At 50.9% G+C, this 13370-nt stretch overlaps 1 protein-coding gene across 1 annotated transcript; it reads right to left on the bottom strand.

Annotated features, from left to right (window-relative positions):
- Window positions 1–1182: 1182 nt before the first annotated feature.
- NDUFA8 (NADH dehydrogenase (ubiquinone) 1 alpha subcomplex, 8, 19kDa) lies at window positions 1183–13295 on the bottom strand. Its single transcript, XM_004677933.2, has 4 exons — window positions 13125–13295; window positions 7270–7433; window positions 4464–4629; window positions 1183–1480 (listed from the first exon to the last, which is right to left on the bottom strand). Exons 1-4 carry the CDS (start codon window positions 13173–13175, stop codon window positions 1343–1345), a joined length of 519 nt encoding a protein of 172 aa, XP_004677990.1. The 5' UTR covers window positions 13176–13295; the 3' UTR covers window positions 1183–1342.
- Window positions 13296–13370: the final 75 nt, after the last annotated feature.

The raw sequence follows: 13370 nt of genomic DNA, 5'->3' as shown, positions 1-13370 counted from the left end.
CTCTTGACACACTATTGAAGTGAAAATAAATGACTCCCTGGTGGCGCAAGTGTTCAATCTCAGCACTATCAAGCTATCTGCAGCCACTGCATCATAAGTTTTATCCCCAGCCAGGGAGCTGACCCACATGGCCCAGCAGACTTCTCCTATCTCGCCCGCTGCTCCCCTCAGCAGTGTTTCAGTTGATCAGCCTGTTCTGCTCCCCACTCCGTCTCTGGTGAATCCTTTCACCGCCCCTGCACCTCTGGCCTGTACCCTAGCTCAGTATGCATAAATAAATCAATCTTATAAAAAAATAAAAAACATAGATGACAAATGGTGAGTAGAAAGGCCTTCAAAAGACTTAATCCAAAAGCTTCACTTTTTAGGGCTCTGGAAATGGAAATGCAAGGCCTGAGGTCACTGTGCAAAGTCAGATGCAACTTAAGGCCACAGCCAGAAGGTGTAAAGTGACCCAGTCAGCTGGAGAGGAAACAGCCTCCAGTGAAAAAGGAACTGAACGAAAGGGGAAAAGAGACATAATAATAAGGCTTTGAACCAAAGAGCTTTATAAATACTGTGGCTTTAACCTGCCCAGGAGGTAGATAAGCGTGTTCCCTTTAGTTTGTCCTCAAATTCAACCTCTCGCAAGAGGTTAAGGAACACACCCAAGGTTGGAATTGACACTCAGACCTCCCGACTTCCTGGCTTTGGAGCTGGGAGTTCAGCCTCCACCTCCCTTGTCTATCAGGAAAAACATCTGGGTTATAACGCTTGAGGATGGGATATCAAGGGGAAGTGGTGGAAGTTTGGTTCTTTAAGAAACTTTGAGCAGGACCATGGAAGGCCGGGCCAGGCGCCCCTCCCATGGCCTGAGTCACAAGGCTCAAGTGTTTCTTCACTTCTACCCCGACACTTCCTTGCTATGACCCTCAGGGAAACCTATTTGTCTGAGATGTCGGATGGGAGAAAGGGAATTGAGACTTCAAAATGCGTGAACACAGACATGCCCGAAGAGCCATCTCAGGTGACAGTCTCACCGTCAGTCACTTCTCCGCACTCTGGCGCGGCTCCCCCGCCACTGTGAGAGCCGACTTCAAGCCAAGAGAGGAACGGGCAGGACCACAAGAAGAAAAAGCAAGGGGAAGTCATCTTTAAAGGCCAAAAGGTTATATAAAACATAATAAAATACAACTGTTTCCTTTAAAATTTTTAATGGTCAGGAAATGGTATAGAATAACTGCCAAGTCACATAAATTAACTTTTCTGTTAACGTCTGTGATCCCGGAAAGAACACTCTATCAGTCGACGCAAACTGCATCAGTGGTGTCTGGGCGCGTGACTGCGGGCTGCTGACCCATCTTCACATATTCCAGAAAAACAGGCGGCTGCCATGCCTGGCAGGCTTCAGATCTCCTTCTATCTCAGGGTTGGGCTCTGGTCTTGGTCTCGAGTGATAGGGATTCTCTGGTAAAGGCCTATCTGTTTTCACTTTGGTGACCTGCAGAGGGTGGAGAGGAAAGAGGCGAAGTTGAAAACCAGGAGCGACCTATGACCCGAACGTGTCTTCTGCGGTTTTCTGTGTCCTGCTACGTCTCTGAAGCCCCAGCCATCACATTCAGATACATCTGACCCCTGAAGAAAGCCTATCTGTGCCCTTGAATGTAGTCAAAGTCGGGGCGACAGAAGGGCAAGCACTATCCGTGAGCGGCTCAAGGTCTGATGCGGGAGCCATGCGAGAACACGACGGCCGTCACCGAGACGGCGCGGGAAGCAAGGCTCCGCACAGCCTTGCCGCCTCTGGAGGTGACACGGAGCTAAGTCTTGGAGGAGGAGGCTCGCAAGGGTAGGCAGGGAAGGACATGCCAAGTCAACAAACTACAGCTGGAGAGAGGGCAGGTCTCTAGAACCACCGCAGCAAAGGCCACGGAAGCGGAGGGAGGCGAAGCACCCACGCCAGCACTTCTTGCTGCTAGAAATGGTCTTGAGCACGATTCCATTTCTTTCTCATAGTCCTACGAGGTCATTCTGTAGAGGGTCACCAGGAGTTCTCGAGAACAGTAGAAGAGTAAGGACTCAAAGACAGATCTGCGGCTCTAAAGCAGCTGACCTGCGGGGATGGGGCAGGGCGTGGGAGCGGGGCGACGAGGAGGCCTGAATGGCACGCACGGACGTCTGAACGGTGACCGGATGGTAACGAGATGCCCCTGAAGCAGGAGTGCAACTCAATCCCATGTGCCGGCTGCAAAGCGTGGCAGCTGCACTGGTGGGCCGGGTGAGACGCCAACCACGGAACCACAGAGCAGAGACACAGAGGTGTCTACACCCACGCTCTCCTGACGGTCACAAAAATCTCCACGGGAACCCCAGAGGGAATTTCTCATTCGGAGAGGATGGAGACAAGGCCACAGTTTTGAAGACTTCTCAAGTGGTCTGAACTCTCAGCCACTCAGCAGAGTATGACCAGATTAATCTTCCCAGACGTTCAAACTCAAAACCCATTTACTGTCGACGGTTTCTATGGACACGTCGCACAAGCACAATCAACTCGACGACCACCTTGAGGCAGCCTCATCTGCAGCCCACAGGGAGGGAGCAGAGAGGCGGCTCACCCACATTCAGGCACGTCTGAGGCCAAGCCCGAGCAGGGCCTAAGTCTTCTCGTGCCAGTCCAGAGGCGTTTCGTGTCTGCTTTGAAGAAAGTTTTCTCCCTTCTCTGCTGTGACTGGAGATCACCTACGCTGCCTTGCTGCACAGGAGGATAATCCTAAAGGCCTACGCTGGCACTGGAAGCTCTTTAAGGAATTCAACAGATCTAAGAGTGCTAGAAAGATGTTTCTCAAACTTAAAAGGGCCCCTTTCAAAGACATATTATTATGGAAAGAATAAAGAACTTCCCCTTCTGCACCACCCTGAACGGGAAAGGAGAAGCACGTAGTCGAGCCGTCACCAGGTAAAGTACCCACAGGAACCTTCAAGTTCCCGCCTGCGGCACGGGGTGAGCAGCTGCTCAGGGGGTTGGGATGAGACGTGGGAAGCGCCAGATGCACCCGAGATGCTCCAGAAATGTTCACTGTTAATATCATCAGGACGACAGAATAGGGGTGATAAAGCGGCCCCTGCCGAGGAAGGCGAGACACTTAGAGAAGGCATCTGAGCCGAGACACACAGGCAGACGTGAAGCAGGCCCGGCAACCCTGCAGAAACAGCAAGCGTGGATGAGGTGGACTTCGGCTTTACTCAGCCGTTGATCCTTTCTAGAGACGCCCGATACTGAATTTAAGGATAGCTAAAGCTGATAATCCTCTTAAAGAAATGCACTTTTGAAAAGAAGACAATAGTTTTTTATTTTACAGGTGTTTTTAATGTTACTAAAAGATTCAGGAATAAATAATGCTTTCTGAAACAGCATGAATTGTTAATTCTCCTTTCATGAGAGGCAGAATAAGAAAAGGTAGTTTTCTTTATTAAATATGGAAGTCCTACCACCTTTCAGCTCAGAATTAGTAACTATTTAAAATAACTTGTTCAGTGCAACAAAAGAGGGTATCTAAAGATAATCAGCCAGATTTATACCAAAACCCTGCTAAGCCTGAGGCCTCGGCTCTCCACAGGCGCCAGGCGGAGGGAGGGGGCTGGCGGCGAGGCGCCCGAGGGCATCAGGCGCAGTCACGTGGGTGCTCTAGCCCAATCCTCACAGAGAACGCTGGTCCCTTCTGTGGCTGTGGGACGACAGAAGCCTCGGGCGGTCTGCTCAGGCCCCCAGCAGAACCGAGAGAGACTCGAGCTACCTTCCTGTTCCAGGGGGATAGGAGGTGATGAGCTGAAGGAGCAGGGAGACCCCCCAAGACCATGCCTAGAGTGAAGATGGAATCACAAGTGAAATTCCGTTTCAGAGGCTGCGCTGACTCCCTAAATCTGAGAAGACCCACACGCCCCTCCCGGAAAGCCCCGGTTAAGAGTACCTGTCTGAGAATGGGGGCGCTGGGAGGGCCCTAACGACCGGGGAGACGCGCTGCATGGAACCGGCGTGTGAGCAGAGCACAGTGGGGCGGCCCTGCCGGGTGAGTCGGGCGCTGCCACCGACGGCCCTGCCAGCGGCAGACACATGGGGAGGGAAGCAGCTTCTAGGCTGCAGGCGTCCTTTTACATCTCAGGTGATGTTCCTGAAGAATCTGGCATGAGCCCCAACCCACCTCCCCGGTGAGGCCACGACACCTCCATGTCCTCCACTGTCCATGCTCCTCTACGCCTTTCTGTGCTTCCTGTAACTCATGAACCAAAACAGATCTGCATGTGCTTGAAGATCTATTTCAAGGAATATTTCTACTAAATAAATTCTGGACTGTGAAGTCACTTGCTAACTACCTGTTTGGTAACTCTGCCATTCTCACGTATCTGTTCTCACAGAAGAACCTCTTCTGGCCCCTCTGGCTGCCCCCACCCCCTGGTGGAGATGCGGACCCCACAGGAACCCCCCTTACCTTGGACAGCTCCCCCAGGTCCGGCCGCACCCAGCCCAGTTTGTCCAGCACACACTCGTCAAACTTGGCCTGCTGCTTGCGACAACGGCGGAACAACTGCAGGCCGGAATAGTCGATGCAGGTCCAGTACTCGGTGAACGGCTCTGCGCAGTGAAGCTTTATCTGCCTGGAAAAGAGGGCTAGGTCAGGGGTGGCCCTTTGTGCGATGAAGGGGATGCAATACTGTTACCTCAAAAGACAACTTGGGAGATCCCGGGGGTAAGAAAAAATCTCTGAGGAATAAGACCTAAATTTCTTATGTAGCAAAAAATTCCTGATCCACCGAAAGGCGGTGGCAAAGGTGCGTGCAGGCTACCCAGAGGGCCACGCTCCTCGCTGGGGCCTGTTCACCTCTTCTTTCCATCCAGTCTAAAGATGATCAGGTTAGCAAATTCAGAAGAGGAGGCAGCACGACCAGAAAAGGGGGTGCTGGCAGTGGTCACATATGACAGTGGCCAAAAAAGGGACAGCATTATAAAAAGCGTATAACTAACTCACATTATAAAAAGCGTATAACTAACTCACGGAAGCTCCTGGGTGGCTGGCGTGGAGGCGAAGTGCACCTCTCCTCGAGCTCATTCTATTAAAGCGCAGGATGGAAAAAGAAACGAGCTCTTGTCATGAAAAAAAAGTAATGGAATTATGTTTGGTGCTCTCTGCTGTGAAGCAAGGTAGCATGTAATTCATCTGGGGACCACCAGAAGAGGAATAAACCTCAATTATTTTTGCAAAATTTCTCCTTGCTATTCATTCTTTCTAATAATCAAATAAATCAAATTCAAGCAAGAGTAAAACACCAGCATTTTAGAGAATAGCCATATGAAGGCAGTGGGGAAAGGCAGAGCTCCGGGATGGTGACTGTGAGCTGAGGCGCTTGTCCGTTCCACCCCAGGGCCCAGCTCCACGCAACAGGGAGGGCAACTCCCAGGGCTCAGGAGAGCCCAGAGCCGGCCTGAGGAAGGAGCGTGACTGGCCTGCTTCCTCCTCCTGCTCTGTCCCCTTCCTGGCTGGCAGCCACAGCCGGCAGCTCCCACCACCTATCCAGGTACACTGGGCAGAACAGTGTTGCTGCGGGGTGCCGACAGGAAGGGCGAGCGCTATCAAAGCCTGGGGAACGTTTCTGAGTGGCTGCCAGGCTCGCTGACGGGGCGGTCGATGTCACAAGCTCCGTCAGAAATCACCCCGGGGAAGGCACTGTTCCGGGGAGGCCTGCACCCCTGTCAGGCTGCGGCCACTGAGCATTCAGGCCCTGCTCCTCACACACAGCTCTCCACTAAGGTCTTCAGCCGCGGGCAGGTCCTTGGGAGTTTGGGAAGGACAAACATTCCGCACTTAAACACACCACATCCTCTGGACCACGAGAAAAACGCTTTGCCAACGTTCTCTTAGAAAACAACGATTTTTAAAAACAAACACTCATTCCTTGCTAGCAATCAAATCAACACAAATTCAAGCAAGAATAAATGATCATTTTTCCTATCAAATACTGAAATAATACGTAGTGCTGGTCAGCTCCAAGGGCAACATGAGCTGACCAGCTTTGAAAAAATGCACACACAAAGGTAATGTGGATAAATTAGACATCGAAAACATCCCAAACTTAGACTCAACAATGATTAATGAGGGAGTCAGGTACACCTCGGCTGCTCTATGAGAGGTGGAATGTTACGCAGCCAGTAGAGACACTGTGAAGGCGACACAGCTGGGCAGAATGTTGCCAATAGTTTAGAGGAAAAACAAATTTTAAATTTAAAATGTACACACTTTGACTTTACCCACATAAACAACTTTGCATGTGGACAAAGACAGAGAAGCAAGCAAGAAGGAAAGAGCCTCTGTGGGAAGGGATGATCCTTTCCTCCCACGGCCGCAGCGGCCGTCTGCGGGGGTCACCGGCCGCACTCTCGCCCCACTCCTCTGGAACAGACTCTTAATTTTCCCCTCGGGGAACACCCCTCTGTCTACTCCCGGCTTCGGGCCTGACAATCACAGCATTCTATCTCCTGCGCGCCCACACCAGCCAGCCGGTCAGCCCAGTCCAGAGGGCCTGCTCGGACACGAGTCTGGCCCTGGGTAGCGAAGCCGAGAGCACAGCCGGGTGGGCAGCTGGGGGCCATCTTTGCGGCAGTCGGGAAAGTGTCTCCTTGACAATGAGCTTGACAGAGAAAAGCAGGAGTAAGAGACCGGAGGCGTGAGGAGGGGCAAAAAGACACCAGGCGGCAGCGCCCGCCGGACCTCGGGTCCAGCCCTGTGGCGCCAGTCCCAGTCCTGGACTTCGCAGTCACATGAGCCGCTTCCCTCTGAGATGTGTTTCTGACCCTTTTATTAGAGTTCTGCCCAAAGAGCTGACTGGAGTTACGTTTTTCTGCAATTACACAATTTGGACTTCACTCTCCGTGTCGAGTACAGCGCGCAGGCCTCCGGAATCGCTGTGCGCGCGCTGAGGACAGCCAGCCTCGAGGGAGCGCGGCCGCGAGCGCCGGCCTGCCGCTCCCAGGCGATTTTCCAATCGCCCGTGATGCGCCTCTGTGAGATGAGCATTACTCTACAACTCGGAAGCTGGGAGTCACGGAGATGCCAGAACTGGCCAAAAAGTAAAAGCAAGTAACAAAAATAACTGAATCACTGCTGAGTGCTTGCTGAGGCTGCCGGGCTCAAAGCCCCGTGCTCCAAGACCAGGGCGAAAGGGACCAGGCAAATGAGCCCCTCCGCCTACCGGCGGCGGCGTGCCTCGATGGCCTCGAGCGAGCAGGCCGCCGCGGCTCACCTGAAGAAGTCCAGGGCACACTTGTTGACCAGCTTGCCCTCCTCCAGACACCGCCTGGGGTCCTTCTCCTCCCAGCGGCACAGCATGAACTCCTTGTTGGGCCTGTCGCACTGCGCGCCGTAGTGGTGGGCGGCAGCTTTGAGCACCGAGGAGCTGACCTTCACCTGGGGAGTCAACGGGACAGCACAGGTGATCAGGACCCCACATCCCCAGTGTCACCTCACGCCTGCAACAGAGGGACGCGGGGCAGTCCGTCCCGACTCGGCCAAGCAAAGCCCCGCGGCGGCCCTCCTGTATGGCCTGCGGCGCGTCGGGGAGCGGCTGGGGGTCTCCACTGGGGACCGACCTCCTCGCCAGCTTGATACGCCTGCCCTGGTGACAGCCCTCGCCCACGGGGTGAAGCACTGCGGGACGCTGGGGGCTCCCGGCTCTGAGGGACGAACACGCCTGGGAAGCACCGTGAGTCTTCCCCATGACAGAAGGCCATGTAAAACTCCCAGAGGACTACAGAATCAGACTATGAGACTGGAAGGGAAAAGAGCACCTACCCCAGCAAGTCATTACAAATAATAATTCCTAGAGTCTAGCCACATTTTTTAAAATTCTAGAGTCTACCCAGGGGGGCCCATCACCCCCGCTTGCGTTCATGGCACTCTGCTGAGAAGACGGTGCAGCTGCGGTCGGCCCCCGGGCAGCAGGCACACTCCAGGCCTCCCCGAGGGCTGCGGCGCCCAGGCCCACTGGCTTCTCCGTGTTTCCCTTTCCGGGTCAATACCGCAGTGTTTGACTATTATTACTGTGACTTCGCAGGACGTTCGCTGTCTCGAAGGACCACAGTCCTCTGTATTCTTCCTTTCCAAGCCCACCTGGCTCTTCCAGGTGAACACGCCCACGGCGTGCACTGGACCACGTCAGCTGCGTTATATAAACCACCAAGCATGACTGCTGGCATGTAAGCTCCGAAAGGGTAGGGGCCCGCTCTCCGCAGAGCTCCACACTCCAGGAACGCCAGGCTCCCGGTGACACTGCAGTGGCTGCGATCCTCACTACGGGCCAGGGAGGCAAAGCCGGGCCTGACACAGCAGTGGTGAGCAGCACGAAGACAAGCTACCAAACGCGAATCACCTCCGCCTGCTCATCCAGAGCACACTCCCCACCCTGATTACTACATGGGTCACTCTTCCTCCCTTCAGTTAAAATTACAGGGGCTGGGCACATTTCTCACTCCTTGGTACTGCAACATTCGTGACACTGCCTCAGCAGGACATGATTTCTATTAGCTTTCCAAGCTGGTGACTACTTGTCGGTATGCTGTACCCCGTCTCCCCATACTCAGCTGTCAGTTGACACCAAGCTCAAGAGGATTAAGGAGAACTCACACGTATACATAAACAGCCTCCTTGCCTTTCACTTTTCCAACCTCTTGGCTCTCCTCGAGCCGGGACGATGTGGGAGAGTGGCCGCGCGGCAGTGGCCGGAGCCACCCTGCGCCGCCAGCCTTGGCGGGTTTACGGCTGGCGCATGGGAGGTCGCTGTGGGTGTTTTTCACTAAGGACGTTTCTTTCTGTCCAACTGGCTTCCTTTCACTGTTAGGTTTTAATCAGGGAAGACTTACATTTTCATGTTTCTTTTATATTACTTTATAAATGTAGCATTAATAGATTTTCTAAAATTGACCCACAGTAGCTATAATAAAATCTAGTCTGTCATTGTGAATTATACTTTCGTAAGCTACTGGATTTGATTTTCAAATATTAAAGATTTTTACTTAAGAATAGCCTTTAACTTTTTGTAAATTTCACACAGCTTAGGCTGAACTATTGAGACAAAAGGTAATTCCTCTATGCACTGTAGGAAGGGGAGAATAAGGTTACAACTCTGACTACTAATATTACAATTGTTATCATTGTCAAAGCAAAGATGAAGTTCTGATGTAAGTGAAATCTGCCACGAGTAGTCTAACATGTTTAAAAATCTGTAAAGTTTTGTTGTATGGTCTTCGATAAGCTTTTACTGAGGCTGAGTGGTAGACACTGCTTTATGGCCTACCAATAAAGAGACAGAGAATGTAAGTCAACACTCAACTCTTTTTAAAAGTGTGTTATCGTTTAAAAAATGTTAGCTACGTTTACTTCCTCATCAACTGCCCTAGAATACCTTTAAAAGTGGCTGGTTTAAGCCATTACCAGAGACATTTTGTGGGGATGGAGTCAAAAACAGGGTTGGGGGTGGGGAGGGAAGTGCACGGAACTATGGTGACGGCACATGGGTGATTCCGTGATGGGAAGCCCACAGGGATTACAATTGAGATAAAAACAAAAAAAGTGTACAAAATGATGTAAAAATAAACTGTTATATTATTAAAAAAAAAGTCTCACTGACAACTCAAGTTTAAAAGTGAAAACTTTTGACTTCATTGGAAACAGAGAGGGAACCATTTCACAGTTTCAGGTTGGTGTGGGAAATTAGTCTGTTGAAAGAATCATGTGTTTCAAGTAAGCACTTTACAGAGTATTACTGTACACTTTAAGAAATCCCATAGGCATTAAGAAACACTGTTCCTAAAAGTGTAAACAAAAAGGGATGATTTGATTTTATCATAAAGCAGTCAAGAGTATTGATAGTATTCTTTTAGTAGTGGTGGTAATAACTTGAAGAAATGAAGGTTTAAAAATGCCTATAAAGTATTTCACAATATCAATTTTCTCCAGAAAGTACAATCTTTTCTCCAGTGGATTTAAAACAGCATTAATGTGGTCACTTTATTTCTAAAATTCTGGTTTAGGGGGACAAAGGTACCAAAAAAAAAAAGTGGCTGGTTTAATTATTCTAATGCTTCCTAGTTGTCACAACCCAAAAGCCTATGGCGTCCTCTGCTTCACTTCCCTACAAGTGTGGGGGCGCACTTATGAAAACCCGGGCACCGCCGTGTCGCGGGCGTGGTAAGAATGCTGTCACAGGCAACGAGGGTCAAAAGCCACTCGTTGGCTCCGTCCTGAGGAAGCGCGGAGGAGCCTTGACCGTGCGGCAGGCCACGCTGCATCCAGAGCCGTGACCTCCAGTCTGGCCCAGCACACGCCCGCCACGGAGGCGGCCACGCCCCGCAGCTGCCTCCAGGCCCCCTCACCTGCTTCCTCACCGAGACTGATGAATTCCAACAGAACAACATCCCCGCGCGGCTGCTCACTGCGAACACCCTCGGACTCGTTCAGCTCCCTCTGTCTCAGACCACACAGCCCTCCGGCGTCCTTCCCATGTATTTCAAGCAGCCTGACGACAGAGCAGTTTACACAGGCCGCAGGTGTGAGAGGCAAGGCAGGCAGGCAGTCTTACCATCTACGCAGTCGCCCAGTCCTGCTCTCTCTTCCTTACACCGTCTCTGCGCTCTCCTGACAGCACTTCAACTACACTCTGCTTTATATTTTACCTAATTTACGTAAAATGGGGCATAATGGTACTAATCTGGTGGGGCAATAATGAGAATTAAATGAGTTCATACCTATAAAAATATTCAGAATGGTGCCCAGCATGCAGAAAGCGCGTCATCGACATTAGCTACTATTTTACTTAGAATTGTCAACTGGAGTATCCAGTCCAAGATTGACTGCTTTCTCCATAGAGATGTGTTGTAACTCCAAGTCAGTGAGGTGCAAAATATGTGACTTTGCCTCTTAACCTGTCTCCTTCTAAGGGCGTCTACTGTCAGGATAATTATCTGACATTGACTCCTTAACCATTGCTACCTCTGATCTCATCTGTTGCCAAGTCTGATCAGTTCTGGATAAACACGCAGTCACCCATCATGCCGGGTCACCCATCATGCCGGGTCATTAATATCTTCCTCATTTATTTCACAGCCACCAAGACCAGCCTCCCTATTTTTCTTTTCATCTCTTCCATGCATTCTGCAGGGAGCTGCTGGAGTGGTTTCCTTGGTATTCTTATTTTACCCTGCTACAAAACAAGTTAGCCATAAAACCCTTGAAACACAACAGAACTAAGCCCCTGGGCCCAAACAATCTTTACATCCTTCTTACCCGTGACCCTGCAAACAGACATTTTGCTCTTCTCCCAGGACACTGAGTCCACTGCTCCCAGCACCCGCTCTCCTTATCTTTGCTAAAGTGCCACCCTCTCTTAGGAGGCCATTTAGCCAAGTCTTACATTGTGCCCACAAAGTGCTTTCCCTGGACCCGGTACAACCTCGAGAATTATACAGCTGGAAGCACTTCATCTTACAAATAAAATAACTGTGTCTGCAACTGCTAAGAGCAACTAATCAAGGTAACTGGGCAGTTAGGTCTAGAATTTAGATCCAGCTTCAAATACTACTTTTCTTAACCATGTCTGTCCCTCTTCCACAGCATTTAATCATACTTTATCTTGCATTTCTGTAACTATCTGTTCCTCACTCAACTGTGTCTGTGCCCTAAAGACAAATCTTTACCAGAGATAGAAACTTTTTTGTAGGAAGTAGGGCCTCCGTGTTTGCAAGACCAAATTAAAGTTGCAATGAAAAATACAGCCACTCAAGGTCAACCCAGCTTCACTGTGGGACACCAAAGAAAGGACTGACTTTTGGTAGTATCCCTTCCCCACCGCTTAGGAAATACCCATTCATTATAATAGTGATGGCTGCCATTACTGGCATGTACTGACTGAATGAAGTAATGCAGGTAAACACTTAATGTGCCGTCTGCGATATAATGTCCAGCACGTACTATTTAGTCTTGTCCTCCCTCCCCTCCACTGCAGCCTGGTCTATCCCATTCTGCCAAACTATTTAGTCTGGCCTTGAGGAAGCTGCTGCCCAGTCCTATCTCAGCCCAGCGTACTTCTGGCTCAGCCAAGGGCTGCTTCCCACACTAGAGTCACCTGCAACTGCACTTATACTTATGTCCCTAAACACAAAAGGTTCTGCGAAGCCTTCTCCACACTTCAAAACTTCTGCCAAAATGCAATAGCACGAGCTTTGAAACTCGCCTTGGGTTCACACTCTGGCTCTACCACTTACTAGCTATGTGACCTTGGGCAAATCACTTCTACTTTCCTGCTTGTTTCTTTATCTATAAAGCAGAGGCATCATGTATGGAGCTGTGGGGAGGACTGGTGGAATGAGTGCATGCAAAGCCATGAGAGCCCTGCCTGACATCTAGAAAAGGCCCCCTCACATCCTTTGCTACAATTAGCATTCTACCGGCTTCTCTTCTCATAGCACTAACTACACGGTGCTGTAATTGTCTCTTTATGTGTCTGTCTTCCTGTTAGATTATAAACTCTAGAGACCTGGGATTCTCTCTCATTTTCCAGTGTCTACACAGGGATAATTATTCAAATGATAACCTTTGAATAAACCAATGTTTTAAATGCCCTATTACCAAACACCTTCCCAGGGCTGTTAGCAAATTCACTCTCCAGTATCTGCTCCTTTTCTGCGGCTTCCGAGCTCCACTCTAATGCGCTAAGCACCAAACTGCTTTTTTAATTACTTTCCATCGACTGTGAAAACCTGTGAAAACCTCGCTTCCGAGGGAGGTTTGAGCATGACGTGACATCAAGTAAGTGAAGCGGCCCTAGCTGGTGTTTAATAAAAAGTACCACTAATACTCACGTCCGGAGAAGCACGTCACCTTGGGGGGGGGGGGGGGAAAGAGTTCTCTAGCCGCGGTGGGAAGCGACGGGGCAATACCCGGATTTGAAGAGGGAACATCGGTGCATCCCGGGTGCACACAGGCGAGGGATAAAGGGTTGGGGTACCCGGGGTGCAGAGTCCGCTACGGCGAAGCAGTGCTGGGCCCGAGCCCGAAAAGCTGCTGACTTATGCCCTGCGTGCCTGTCCTCCGGACGAGCCTCACCTCCTGCACTTTCAGATCCTCCAGAGTAGGTAGCTCCACTATCCCCGGCATGATGGCTGTAGCCCCGACCTGGAGGAGGCAGCCGCAGCCGCGTCGCCCCCGTCTCCTTGAACTCCCCTTTCGCCGCCGAGCAGGGCCTCCTAGGGCCTGCGCATGCGCAGCCGGTGACACGCAGGCGCACTGCTCTGCCAACGGCGAGTCACAGAGCATGCGCAATACCTGGACGGTCTGGGAGAGCGTGGGGGC

Source organism: Condylura cristata, unplaced genomic scaffold (genome assembly GCF_000260355.1).
Source record: "Condylura cristata isolate star-nosed mole 26May11 unplaced genomic scaffold, ConCri1.0 scaffold00006, whole genome shotgun sequence".
NCBI classification, from domain to species: domain Eukaryota; kingdom Metazoa; phylum Chordata; class Mammalia; order Eulipotyphla; family Talpidae; genus Condylura; species Condylura cristata.
Note: the sequence above shows the minus strand (reverse complement) of the source record. Positions and strands in the feature narration are given on the sequence as shown.